The following is a 14,934-nucleotide window of genomic DNA, read 5'->3' as shown; positions in this document are numbered from 1 at the left end:
TCACAGTGATATAAATGAAGGTAGGCCCCGTGGTGTTTTTATTGCCTCCTGTCCACCCCCTTATGTTTGCTCTTTAGCAGGCAGCAGTGCTTACGCAAACCAAACTAATCACTCTCCTGGTGCCTAACCAGTGGGGAGGGGCTGGACTGGAGGCAAAAAATGCCTCTTTTCCACTGCCGGTTTTCTGGTAGGCCTACAGCTCGGCACAGAGCGACTCGGCCGCCACTTTTTGTTTTTTGATTGGGCACGCAATCGAAGACCAAAAAGTGGCGGCCGAGTCGCGCTGTGTCGAGCTGTAGGCCTACCAGAAAACCGGCAGTGGAAAAGAGGCAAAACAGGCCAAGCTTATTTCTCATTAGACAAGCCAATCACTGTCCACTGTCTGTCGTAACCCCCTTATCAAACACCGTCCCACCACTGGGACGTTGTAATAGTCACTGAAAAAACCTAACTCCCATAGTACTACACCACTATGACAGTGCACAGGGCCTTTAGTAATATATTACGACTTGGTCATTGCCATTCTGATAACAGCTAATTTATAAGGGGTTAAGGATAGACTAATGTGCTACCCTATTTAAAGTCTGGGCTGGTCTTTAAGGGGAAAATGTCCCCTATATGCCAGATTACCAGTACAGCCCTGGAGCTAGCAGTTTATGATGTCGTTTACACCTTCAACTCCACTCTTAGTTTTTAAAAACCAGGGTGTTTTGCCAGTCATAACCTGGGTGTGATTTTGTGTGTTTAGAGTCAGCTGGTGTGCTGCAATGCTGTTGAATATTGACGTAAATACCACCAGGGATGAAGGGTAGAGGAAAATTGTGTCATTAGATTTGAGAGGTCTTAAAGTTTTAGTCCACAAGATCCAATTTTTCCAAACTACATAATTGTTTTATTCCACTTATTACCATGCGTGAGCTTGCATGTCATAAACACACGTGCACACACAAGCGCACGCCACGCACACACACACACGCACGCATATACACACACACACACACACACAGACACACACACACACACACACACTGTATGTGTATGCATGTGTCCGTTGTGTTTGCATGTGTCCATGAGTGTGTGCGTGTTTATGCACATGTCCATGAGATTGTGTGTGTGCGTGTGTGTGTGTGTGTGTGTGTGTGTGTGTGTGTGTGTGTGTGTGTGTGTGTGTGTGTGTGTGTGTGTGTGTGTGTGTGTGTGTGCGTGTGTGTGTGCGTGTGCGTGTGTGTGCGCACGCACTTGTGTTTGTATGCGTGTGTGTGTGTGTGCGCGCGCTTATGCGTGTGCGTGTGTGTGTGTATGTGTGTGTGTGTGTGTGCGTGTTTAAGTGTGTTTGTGTGTGTCTGTGCATGCGCATGTGTATGTGTGTGTATTTGTGTGTGTGCGTGCATGCGCATGTTTTAACGCACGTGTGCATGTGTACATCTGTCTACATAGTGCTCATCTAGTCTAGTGCCAGTGTAGTGTGGGTTGTACTGACCCGAATGTCCTTCTCCGGCCAGCTCTGAAGCAGGGTTGAGATGTGAGTTCGGTCATGGATGGTGATGAACAGTCCTCTAATGGAGAAAAGAAGAAGCAGAATTAGACACACACACCCCTCCAAACCAGCAGATTAATAGAGGATTGGAGTAGTGAAGAGTAGTAAAGAAATGTCATACAAGGGGGATATGGAGATGGATAAAGAAGTCTTATCATGGCGATATAGAGAAATTGAGTTAGTAGAGTAGAGTAGAGTAGAGTAGAGTAGAGTAGAGTAGAGTAGAGTAGAGTAGAGTAGAGTAGAGTAGAGTAGAGTAGAGTAGAGTATAGAGTAGAGAAGAGTAGAGTATAATTTATTGGTCCTAGGGAAATTATGGTAGAGTTAGGTAAAGAGTAGGTTAAGTTATAAAGAAAAGGTAGTACCGGTATATAGGCTACAATCACACCCACTCACTCAAACACACATGCACACACAAGTACACCTCATTCCAGTCACCCCAAAACCAGTCATTCCCACACAGATAGGCCCTGAAGGTATTCCAAGAGGGAATCACTGAAATGGTTTTCATCATATATTTTTGTGTGTGTTGCTGTTGATTTATTTGAGTTATTTTATTATTTGTTGTTTATTGTTTACTGGCTCAGATGTAGGCCCCAAACATTTGTGAAAATTTCAAGTGGGTTCCTAGGTTGGAAAGGGTTGGGGACCCTGCCCCAGACAGACATTCCACTAAGTGTCTGCTGAGCTCTGCCAACTAGCCTACACTCCACACCCAAGGCCCCGTGTTGGAAGCTTAGGTCAGGGGCAGCGCACCCTAGCTGTCTGCTTGTTTATTCTCTCTCGGCATGACGTCTGGACCTGCATCAGTAGCCTATGACACACACACCTAGATGAGTACGCACGCACGCACGTACACATGCACACACACACACACACACACACACACACACACACACACACACACACACACACACACACACACACACACACACACACACACACACACACACACACACACACACACACACACACACACACTGACAAGCACACATGCACACACTCTGTCTCACACACACACACACACACACACACACACTGACAAGCACACATGCACACACACCAAGCCCTTATTGGAATGAAAACAAACAACTGCCTACTGCGCAACATGGAGTGGGCCACATGTCCAGCACAGATGTGGATGAGAGTGAGAGTGCTCCCAGGAGGACGGTGGTGTTGGGCGTTTCGAGCGGTCATACTGTATTTAAGTGGTAGAGTTGAGGTGAAAGGGACTAGGCTTTTTTGGGGATCAGTAGTGTGCAGGTGCAAAGGTTGGAGTATTTTTGGATTAGAGTTGGAGGAGTCTTGGGGTTGTTTCGGCTGGGTCTTTTTTTGTGCGTGTTCGTGTGTCTGTGTGTATGCATGTGTGTGTGTGGGGGTTGCTCGGGATAGTTCTTTTGGGGGCTTGGCGGTGACTGGAAGTGCTAAGATTAGATATTTTGTGTGGATAAGCTGGTGTGTGTGTGAGTGTGTGTGTGTGTGTGTGTGTGTGTGTGTGTGTGTGTGTGTGTGTGTGTGTGTGTGTGTGTGTGTGTGTGTGTGTGTGTGTGTGTGTGTGTGTGTGTGTGTGCGTGTGCGTGTGCGTGTGTGTGTGCGTGTGTGTGTGTGTGTGTGGTGGTTGCTGTGAGTTGTTTATGGAGGCTGGTCCATTGTGGTGGTGGGGTGGAGTTATGGGCAGGCAGGCAGGGTGAGAAGAGACTGGAGCTAACATGGGGGGTCCGGAGGAGAGGATGCAGCCAGGGTTGACCTGACGATAGCATCTGTTCCTCCATGCTGCGAGCCATGCGATGCGATGCGATGGTGATGCCTTGCCATGCTATCGTTTCCATGTGTGGGAGCCCCAGTAAAAAGAGCCTCCATTTAACAGGCCGCCCGTAAAAAACCCAAAGGCCCCCTCAGTCAGAATACCTCAAGCAGGTTAACTGTGTTTTACAAGACACAAATTCACACACACACACACACACACACACACACACACACACACACACACACACACACACACACACACACACACACACACACACACACACACACACACACACACACACACACACACATACACACACACACACAGGAAACAAAGCCACGAGTCAAAGCAAAGCACCCCATCCGCTGGTAAAGTCCGGCAGGTACAAGGGGAAAATGTGAAGAATGAAGATATAAACACATCCCATAAAAAGCAAATAAATAAAAAAGTGAAAAGGGAAAAAAGGCTGAGCAGTGGTGAGGCATCTCACAGAACATCTGGGCTAGCAGACATATTTACAGGCAAGGACTTCTCACACACACACATACATACGCATGCATGCACACACACACACACACACACACACACACACACACACACACACACACACACACACACACACACACACACACACACACACACACACACACACACACACACACACACACACACACACACACACACACACACACACACACACACACAAGCTCATACGCACATGTACGCACGACCATACGCACACACAGACATTGACACACAGACACTGACACACACGCACACGCACACGCACACACACTCAAACACACACGGACACGCGATATCAGAGAGCATCCATCTCACAGAGGAGTCATATACTACATTAAGCCAGAAAACTGTGGAAAATTCTCCCTGAACAACAAATCCTTTTTCCCCCTAAACACAGAAAGCCCCCATTAAAAATCTCCACAAAAAAGGAGGGGAAAAAACCCACATCGGACCATTGAAAAGGTGTGCTGCAAGTCAACGCAACCCTTCGATTGCGATAGGAGGAAAGTCCATCCAGGAGGAAGCAGAGTATCGCGTTTCTGTTTACGGAGATTGGGAAAAGCTTTTCCGTAAGACATCCTGTGGAATTAGGAGGGGTCAGGCCCAGGTCCCGGGTTGCCGGGGTGAAGGCGATATGACAGAGGCTGGAGGCGGCTAAGCGGTTGGACAGGAGGACCCAGCACAGGGATACACACACACACACCCACGCACGCACGCACGCACGCACGCACGCACATACGCACACGCACACACACAGACGCACACGCACAAACACACACACACATACACACACATACACGCCCATGCACACACACCCCCTCCTGATCTCCTTGCCCCGGAGGCATTTGTAAACAGCACACCACGAAAGCACACAAAGCACAATGCAACGCAGCGCAGCAACTCAGGACCAGGTGCTGTTGTACACACCAGACTATAAAAGCAGCACAGCAACACGTCTTCTCTCTCTGTCTCTGTCTCTGTCTCTGTATCTCTCTCTGTCTTTGTCTCTGTCTCTCTCTCTCCAGGTAATGTGTCTGTTGCAGATGAGTGATCTAGATGCGTCATCCGACTAATATGTGAATGTACTGTATGTACTGTAAGTGTGTGCAATATGTTTCATCTGTTGTGATGTGTACATTGTGATTCCAAGAAGCTGGCTCAGTAGTAAACCAGGTTATGATCCGGTAGTCCATTATTCCCTGAGAACAGGACACCTATGCAGTCATGCATCTAACTTCACTTAACTCTCACTTGCATGTAACTTAGATGTGCATATATTACTGTAGTATCTTTGTTTGGAATGCTGACAGTGTTTAAGTGAAAACCTTGCAGCAATCATGCGTATGGTATACCCTCAGCATTCCAAACGAAGATTCTATGCATGTATAAGTTACACGCTTACGAAAGAAACGCATCTAAGTTGGTCGCTAGATTCTGGTGCAGTTGGCACACCTCGGCAGCCCCTGTCCCTTAGCCTACTTAAAGACAGTCTAGGCCCAATATTATTTTAAAACAGCTATTCATACACGGAAGATAGTTTCAAACGGGAGACAAGGGAGATAATGTCCACCACCTGAGAGCAACCTACAAATCCGATCTCCTGCAGCAAGATCACCAGCGAGGCAAGCCAAAATGTCGCAACATTAAATAACAACGAATGAAGCGCAGTGGTTAATCTTTGATCTCACAAAACTCAGTGATAAGTGGGATAATGGCCTTTGAGGTGTCCTGATATCACTGCACAGACGATGGGTGAGAATGGGTCAAGAGTAACATCCTCTCGGCAGGGGAGGAAGGGTGCGAATCAGGAACTCAGGGGAGAGGGGCACGCGACACGAGCACCTCACGGGAAGCAAAGAGGGGGTGCAGACTGAGTTTCCATTCCATTAGAGTGGAGATGTAGCAGAACTGTGGAGCCTGCTGCCCTGTGGTCGGCCTGGTATGGGGGCACTAAGAGCACAGTGGCCTGTGGTCACGGCTGGAGTGGAATAACATGGACACCGGTAAGCATATCGGGCAAAGCATAAACAGCAGACCCAGAGAGGCAGAGGGAGAGAGAGAGCAAGAAAGAGTATTGGGGAAATAAATAGAGACACGCACTCACAGAAGCACCCCTCCACACACATATAAACGTACGCACACATGTACACACATACGCATGCACGCACTCACGCACGCACTCACCATACAGGCATGCTGACCATACACTTGTTTTTTAACTTTACACATATTCTGACAATCTCAGAAATACATGATTTATCTTATTCCACATTACACACACACACACACGCAAGCACAAACCCTCCCACCCATCCACCCACCCACACACACACACACACACACACACGCACGCACACAGGCAGTTGAAGAGTATCCCCTTTGGTCACTCATAGCCAATACACGCACGCACGCACGCACGCACGCACGCACGCACGCACGCACGCACACACACACACACACACACACACACACACACACACACACACACACACACACACACACACACACACACACACACACACACACACACACACACACACACACACACACACACACACACACACACTTGTCCTTCAACCTGCAATATATATGGCGAGTTTGCTCAGTGTCCCTGTGACATTTGCACAGCTGTGAAGAGAATGAAGGATTAGTGTACAGTTTGCGTATGGTTAGAGAACGCCATGGAAAGTGTGTGTGTGTGTGTGTGTGTGTGTGTGTGTGTGTGTGTGTGTGTGTGTGTGTGTGTGTGTGTGTGTGTGTGTGTGTGTGTGTGTGTGTGTGTGTGTGTGTGCCTGTACCTATGACCCTGACACAGGGTCTTTTTTGGACACCAAATTCAACAGCTCAACTGTGTTTATCTTGGTTGTTCTTTTGTTGCAATTGGTAAAACTAGAAGTACAAAAAACATTTACTGGCAGGTTAGGGGTTAGGGGTCTGGGCACAGTTAGGTATGTATTATTTATTTAGATATGAATGGGAGACAATGGAAGGTCCCCACAAAACTTTCGTTAATTACCAAAAACAAGCTGTGTGTGTGTGTGTGTGTGTGTGTGTGTGTGTGTGTGTGTGTGTGTGCGTGTGTATCTGTGTGTGTGTGTGTGTGTGTGTGTGTGTGTGTGTGTGTGTGTGTGTGTGTGTGTGTGTGTGTGTGAGAGATTGTGTGTGCGTATGTGTGTCTGTGAGGCCAGGGGTGTGCCCTGAAACTGTCAATCACTCTACTAAAGCATCATGGCAAAGGTGGTGTGGTTTGAGGGTGAGAGGTGAGAGGTCAGGGTCAGGGTTCGACAATTTAAAGGGCTCATTATGCGGGTATGTCTAGTGCTCAACAATACTTTTGGAGAAGGGCTGCTACAGGTATGATAAGAGAATGAGCTGATACTTGCTTATCCAACTACAGACAATGTCTACAAAACTATTTAAAATAGGCCTACAAATGGCTTAATGGAAAGCTTGTTTCCCATCTTCTTGACAACATACTTGATCAATATAAAATGCATTCTGCAATGCAATGCAATGGAATGCCCAATACAATAATGTCAATTTCCCACCATGTTACAAAATAGAGATACACCGTTTTGCAAGTAAACTTCATTTATTGCGGGCGTCTGAGTGTCTCCTTTTTAGTTGTTGGAGACTCCAATTTTTTCTCCACTACGTCACAGTATTCCATCTCAATTGCTGGTAGGAGTTAGTGATGTTTCTCTATTTGTGAATAGCGTGAAATGAATTAAATTGACAATTGAACGTGTCTTCATAACACCCTTGGGGTGTTGGGAGTCCAAACCATGAGACAATCGGACTCCTCACACGTCTGTTTGTTAAACAAAATCATGATGAATCGATCAGAGTGTTAGGTCATGGCCACATCAGCAATGATCAGGATAAACTAGGGCTTTGATTTCTTATCCATTTCTGAGAAATGACACTTATGATGTTAAGGTGAATTTACTGCTGTTTGACGTCTGGGCCTAAGAAAAAAAAAAAGTTTGGTTCTGGTTGGTTGTCAGGTTTGGTCATGGGTCGGTCGGAATTTTTTTTTTTTTTCAATTTTTTTTTTTTTAATGTTAGCTCCTGTAGGCCTATGTCCCGTTTACTTACTCCATCATCCGTTGTAGGCTAGACCATATTTTCCTTGGGATGAAGGTTGTGGCTTGCAAACATTCTACACTTTTTTGTTTTACGAGAGGATGTAGCCGCTGAGGCGATATGAAAGTTTTAATGAAGGGTGATCGAGGGACAACATCGTCATTGCCATTAAATCATTATTGTAGGAAACTGTAGTAGTCCTAGGTCTTCATCGAACAGCCGTATTTGTGGCGACATCATCGCTCATTTCTATTACATTATCTGGAGGAGGTGCGGAGAGTGAGACAGGCGCCCTGCTGCTGCGCGATGGTGGAGGGACAAGCAGAGAGAGAGAGAGAGAAAATAACGGGCGCAGGCCAACGGACTTCTTACAAGGCCTTATTGTGGTAAATGAAAGAATGAAGGAAAACTTGGGCAAAACATTCTCCTTCTCTCATATGAACTTATTTTACAAGGTATTGATACAGTGTTACTTTAGTATTGCTATGAGTTATGCATCTCGTTGAACATGCAGCGCGACTGAATGGAAGCCCTTTTCTAACACGACGAGACAATATCAATACATTCCAAAATCGTGGATACTCATAATGTTGTCTGTGTGTTGCATTTCGAGGCGGGTGGTCAGGCTGTGTCAGTGTCGGGTGAGGTAAGGCGATTGACTTATCATTTGACAGGCATTTTCGCCAGGTTCCCAAACTGGCCTACATCGTAGTCTGCAAGAACGCTGTGAGGCAAGTTGTTTAAAACGAACGACCTACAACGACTACCAATTAGCATGTTGTAGCATAATAATTAGCCTACAACGTGACCGAGTAGGTGCGCAACTCTGCAGTGACGGTTTGGGTTTTCTAATATCAAGCTGGGCGGCATGTGTGGCGCGCGCGTGTGTGTTGCTCCTATGTGGATAGTCATGCGATGCAAATTCAGTAACTTGCAGGCAGGTAGAAAGTGAGAGATGGCGAGTTATGGGAATGAAGAAACGTGTTGTGTCTTGTCTATATGAACAACCATTCACACAACATCGATATTTTTTTTAAGGATTCCAAAAACTCAAAAAAAAAAATTGGGGTCGCACAAAAAATGATAGGGTCGGTCGGCAACCGGAACCAAAACATTATTTTTTCTAGGCCCTGATGGTCTCAATCATGTTCAACATTTCCATCTCAGTCCTTCTGTCGGTTAATTTCTGTCGCAACGACACTCATTGTCATTTTGTACGTAACTACAAACACATACACATATACGCACGTACACAGACACACATAATCATAGTCACACACACACACACATACAGTACACACACACACACACATACAGTACACACACACACACACACACACACACACACACACACACACACACACACACACACACACACACACACACACACACACACACACACAGACACGTCTTACTCTTTTCATTTTCCTTTGCTGTCACGGAAGAGCAGCTGACCCCTGGCATTGGAAGAGCATAAGCGGGAGGGAAGGGTGAGGATTGGAACAGGTCGAAGGAAGTATGCAAGCAGAGGCCACAGGCTCCCAACACTGGCACATCAGTCATCTCCCCTCCCCTCTCAAAAGGCTCCCAACACTGGCACATCAGTCATCTCCCCTCCCCTCTCAAAAGGCTGCCAGAGCCAGAGTGAGTAGTCCATAGAGTCCAAAACAATCAAAACCAAAGAGCTAGAGTCATGAGAACAGACCTGGACCAGAGCTACGTTAGGGGGAGAAGTGTGAAGTATGAAGTGTGTGTGTGTGTGTGTGTGTGTGTGTGTGTGTGTGTGTGTGTGTGTGTGTGTGTGTGTGTGTGTGTGTGTGTGTGTGTGTGTGTGTGTGTGTGTGTGTGTGTGTGTGTGTGTTAGAGCATGGCAACCCGACCGAAGCCCGACGGGCCTGGTCGGAACCCGACGGGCCGGGCCGGACTCGGACAAAAAAAATAGAATATCTGTCGGACTCGGGTCGGACTCGGGCTTGAAGCAAACAGACATTGTGAAAATTGTAAGCAACCAGAGGAAACGTTTCAGTTCATGCAAACGGCAGTTTTGTGATTAAAAAATAAGTAATTGAATATGCATAAATGAAAATGTAGGTAGGCTACTCGTGCGAGTGATTATTATTGTAAGTGATTATTATTGGCTGTATGCACGCGCCAGTTACCAGTGGCAACATGGACGCTCACTCCGAGTCAGCCGAGCAGGGATGCCGAGTCAACTTGCTTTCTTAATAAGCGCCAAATCAACAGTTGTCAGTGAACGCATGGTCTTTTGTTGTAGGCCTAGTGTAGGCCATGTTTTAGCATGCCTTCGAGGCTGTCTTGAATGTTGAACATAAAATGACGAAGTTTGTCACTGCATTGTTCGCCAAGGATTACATTTCCAGCATGGGCTAGCAAGGAGCATAATATGGATAACTAAGAAGACGCACGCTGCGTGGATAAGGTACACAGTAAAAAAAGAACTGTTGTTTTTACGGAAAATTGCTGGCAGCAGTGGTTGCCAAAGTCTACCTTTAAACAAATAACGGTATATTTCCTTTTTACATTTTACGGTAAGATTATGGCAGCAGTGGTTGCCAAAGCCTACCGTTAAATAAATAACGGTATTTTTTTTTTTACATTTTACGGTAAAATTATGGCAGCAGTGGTTGCCAAAGCCTACCGTTAAATAAATAACGGTATTATTATTTTTTTTACATTTTACGGTAAAATTATGGCAGCAGTGGTTGCCAAAACAGATTGGACAGATTATATTCAGGTGAGTTCAATTATAGAGTTACAATCAGACAACTGATTGGACTGATTATACTCAGGTGAGTCCAATTATAGAGTTGCAATCACAGACAACTGATTAGACTGATTCTACTCATTGGAGTCCAATAAACATCAACTTAATTAGATACCTAAATAAATGCCCAATTGCCAGATTGTCTAGTGCAGGCAGGTGGACCAGTCTAGTATCATCAATGAAGGGTATGCAAATCCATTCTTTATTTTAAAAAGGCCTGAAAATAACCTTAAGGAAAATGAAGGCCAAAGCTAGCGGGGCAAGCAAGCTAACAAACAAGCTAGTTAGCAAGCCACCATTCAGCCACCCTTACAACGTGACCTGTTAGCCGGGCCGGCCAGGTGAGGGCAGGCCAGCAGGCCAGCAGTCGGCCAGCCGGCCAGCCGGCCTTACAGCCAGCCAGCCAGCTAGCTAGCTAGCAACCAGTGAGCAGTACAATGCAACAGTCCCTGTTTAAATACATGTTCAAGTGAACCATGTGACCCGAGTGATGAAGCATTTGGCAGGTGCAGGCAGTAAGTTAATCATTGCATGACAGCCCTTAGCACTCAGGTGAGGTCAGGAATTGATTGATAGATTGATTTGGATGGGGTAGAATGACAGTTTCAAATAGACTGGGCTACTTCTAAGAGCTCAAGGGATTACTGTCCCAGGTAGACTTTTTCAGATTATACTAGCCTATAGGTATATTTTACACATATACACATTAGGCTGTTACCGGAGAAATAATACGTTACAGTGAATTACTGCAAAATGTGCAAACTGTTGCCATTTGCAGTCCTTAACTGTTGCACAGTTTATTCAGTTGCCAGCTTCATTGTTGTCAAATCTACAACGTGGAGGCACCTGGAGCCAAGCAGACAGGCAATATGTTTTCTGTGGAGTAATTAATATTCAATTCATTATAACCTCCATTGCTTTCTGTTGGGTAGGAGGAATGCAAAAAAAGATATTCTGAATTTTGAAGAGGTTTACCGTGTCAATTTGCCTCTCAATCGAAAACTCTGATGGCAAAGCCTCAAAGTCCAATAAGAGAAAAAATTATTGCGGTGGAGAATTTTTTGCAGGATGAACTACAACACATGCAGAGGGTTGTACTCTAAGTTAATACTCATTGATGGCTACTAATCAAATAGCGTGTTGACATCAAACTCTGCCTGTTACAACCAGCCTATCAGTGGTTTGACAAGTTACACCTGGAACAAGTGCAATCACAAGAGATCTATTGGACTAAAAGAGCCTAACACGACCAGAAAGAGCACCTACTTTTTGTAGTATACACACAATGTGAAGAAAAACAGAACAGAGTTCTTTGTCTGTTGGTTCACAATTTGGTTCACTAACAGAGGATTGAGTTTGGTTCACTTATAGGGGACTCAACAAAAATGGCTGCTCATGTTGCCAAAACATTTGAAAATTGGGGAGGCATGTTTTTCATAACTCTCAAGGGAGTTAAACATTAACTCTCTAGCTCTCTTAGCTCAACAACTCGGATCCAGAGGAGTCAAATAACACTCTGTAGTGTTGCTGCAACTCTTGATGTTTAGATTTTGTCTGAACACCAGTCTAACTCTGATCAATCGAACTCTGGCAAATTTGCTGTGTACATATGTGTACACCAGTGAAAAATAAAGTCATGTACCGTTTCTTGACTACTTCATCTTCACTTAACGGTATTTTCCAATATTTTCTTTTCAGTGAACAGTTCAGTATTTTCTATATATTGACACCAGTGAAAAATAAAGTTATGTACCGTTTCTTGACTACTTCATCTCACTTAACGGTATTTTCCAATATCTTCGTTTACAGAGAACAGTCCAGTATTTTCTACATATGACACCTGTCAAAAATAAAGTCATGTAGCGCTTTTTGACTAAATAGTGGCTTGCCATATTTAGTACAGAGATAAACTGCTTTACATTTTACGGTCACTGACTGTTGCAATTTGACAATTTTTTGCCGTAATTTCAACAGGCATTTTTTACAGTGTAGGGGCGGAGAGGTTTCCTGTTACTATTTTGTCCGGTGTGACATGTCATGTCCTTCACGTAGGTCCTTAATTGTTGTCACTTTTACTGTACAGTTGTAACTATGCGCGTGCAACCTTTCCTGATTTTATAGCCTATTGACCGCATGGACATCAGGGGAAATGACATTCTCTTGGAGGGCCGAACAGGCTACTGTTCTTCGGGGTTAACTTATAGCCCATCCTTCTTAACGACAATGAGTGGCAGCTTCACGGGGCTCGCGGGGATTTATTTGCACTAACAGTAACGTAACAAATGCTTCGATAGCCGAGCTGACTGCATCCAAAACGTATTCGTTAGTTTTCGCCTTTCTTATCCTCTCACGCCCCTCCCATGCATTTGATCACCGCACCCAACATCTCTGGTTAGTCTAACCGAAAGAAACATAAGATGCGCTGTCACATGTGTGTGTGTGTGTGTGTGTGTGTGTGTGTGTGTGTGTGTGTGTGTGTGTGTGTGTGTGTGTGCGCGCGTGCGTGCGTGTGTGTGTGTTTATACTTACTATGCGTGCGTAATTAAATTAGGCTACTGCAAATTGCCTCATCCAAACGTCTTTGCCTATCCTGGCTATTTATCACGTGCTATTTTGGATATGGAGCCCACATAGAAAATCTTGCTTGCGCACAGGTTCTGTTGTTATTACAGTGGTTTCGGGCCTCGGAAGGGTTCGGACACAAACATTTTAATTAGTCTCGGGCTCGGGTCGGGGTTGATCACTTTTCTGTCAGCTGAGGGCCGGGCTCGGACAGAAAAAAACGGCCCGAGCCACACTCTAGTGTGTGTGCGAGCGTGTGTGTGTGTGTGTGTGTGTGTGTGTGTGTGTGTGTGCGTGTGCGTGCGTGCGTGCCTGTGTGCGTGTGTGCGTCCATGTGTGTCCAAAAGATCCAGAACAGTGACATCACACATTTTGGCCACATATTTGACCTCCGGCACAGTCTGTAACTGACGGTAAGATGACGTCTTAATACGAGCACATCGGGCACATCAGCAGAAGCGCTGTCAGTGCATCAAAGATCCACACACCGCCACCTCAACAACCTTAGGCTGTGTATGACAGAGCATCCAGTTGGATGAATGTTGGAAAACCTGCAAAAGTGTGTTTGGGAGGATATGCAGCCAGACAGCATCACACAGCACCCAGGGGCCACTGCAGGACCTGGAGCTGATAACGAAAACAAACGCACAGGCCCAGGATTCAACTGTGAGAGAGGAGGGTGAGGGTGATGGAGAGAGAGAGAGAGAGAGAGAGAGAGAGAGAGAAAGAGAGAAAGAGAGAGGGAGGGAGAGAGAGAGAGAGAGAGAGAGAGAGAGAGAGAGAGAGAGAGAGAGAGAGAGTAATGGAGGAAGAGTGAACGAAATAGACAGTGCAAGTGTAGGTGGGGGGGGTGTAAGGGAAGAGAGAGAGGATATCTCTGGTCGAGCATTTGACCCCCACCTGACCCTAATGAACAGTCCCAGTGTGTGTGTGTGTGTGTGTGTGTGTGTGTGTGTGTGTGTGTGTGTGTGTGTGTGTGTGTGTGTGTGTGTGTGTGTGTGTGTGTGTGTGTGTGTGTGTGTGTGTGTGTGTGTGTGTGTGTAACAGACGAGTGGCCAGCACTTGGCCACAGTAACAGGTCTGTGGGGACTGATTGACCTCTGCCCTGCAGCTCTGCACACAAAGGCCTCTAGGGACATCAGAGGGAACGCTCACGATTCACCTGTAAATCTGCAGACCACCTTTCCTATGCAAAGGTGTGTGTGTGTGTGTGTGTGTGTGTGTGTGTGTGTGTGTGTGTGTGTGTGTGTGTGTGTGTGTGTGTGTGTGTGTGTGTGTGTGTGTGTGTGTGTGTGTGTGTGTGTGTGTGTGTGTGTGTGTGTGTGTGATTGTGCATGTATTCTGTAGCTGTGTGTAAGCATACCTGCATTGTACCCTAGATGGTTTAAACAGTAATGAAAACAAAACTATTGTAAAACATTGACTTAATTTCCAGAAGACTTCAAAATCAATATACATCTTGCCAAGAACAGCAACAAAATGTTAGTGACTCTACCCACACCCCACCTCCCCTCTTGCTTCTACTTGTGTAAGCTCTCTCCTTTTGAATAGTCATGCCATTAAAATCTATGACAAGGGGCCCCATGAGTCATGACTAATGTGGCGCGTTCAGCAAACATCAGCTGTTTGTGTGAGTTATTAACCCAGGAACATATCTTTCAACCAAATAATGATGACCTATTTTCAAGAGGA

At 45.7% G+C, this 14,934-nt stretch overlaps 1 protein-coding gene across 1 annotated transcript in view; it reads right to left on the bottom strand.

Annotated features, from left to right (window-relative positions):
* Window positions 1-14,934, bottom strand: part of me1 (malic enzyme 1, NADP(+)-dependent, cytosolic) — a 216,585-nt gene that overhangs the window by 72,249 nt on the left and 129,402 nt on the right. Inside the window, exon 4 of the mRNA XM_063199610.1 lies at window positions 1,481-1,556. Coding sequence (XP_063055680.1) covers window positions 1,481-1,556 — 76 coding nt within the window. The remainder of the gene's footprint in view (window positions 1-1,480; window positions 1,557-14,934) is intronic.

Source organism: Engraulis encrasicolus, chromosome 5 (genome assembly GCF_034702125.1).
Source record: "Engraulis encrasicolus isolate BLACKSEA-1 chromosome 5, IST_EnEncr_1.0, whole genome shotgun sequence".
Classification (NCBI taxonomy): domain Eukaryota; kingdom Metazoa; phylum Chordata; class Actinopteri; order Clupeiformes; family Engraulidae; genus Engraulis; species Engraulis encrasicolus.
The sequence above is the reverse complement of the archived record's forward strand: the minus strand, read 5'-3'. Positions and strand labels throughout refer to the sequence as shown.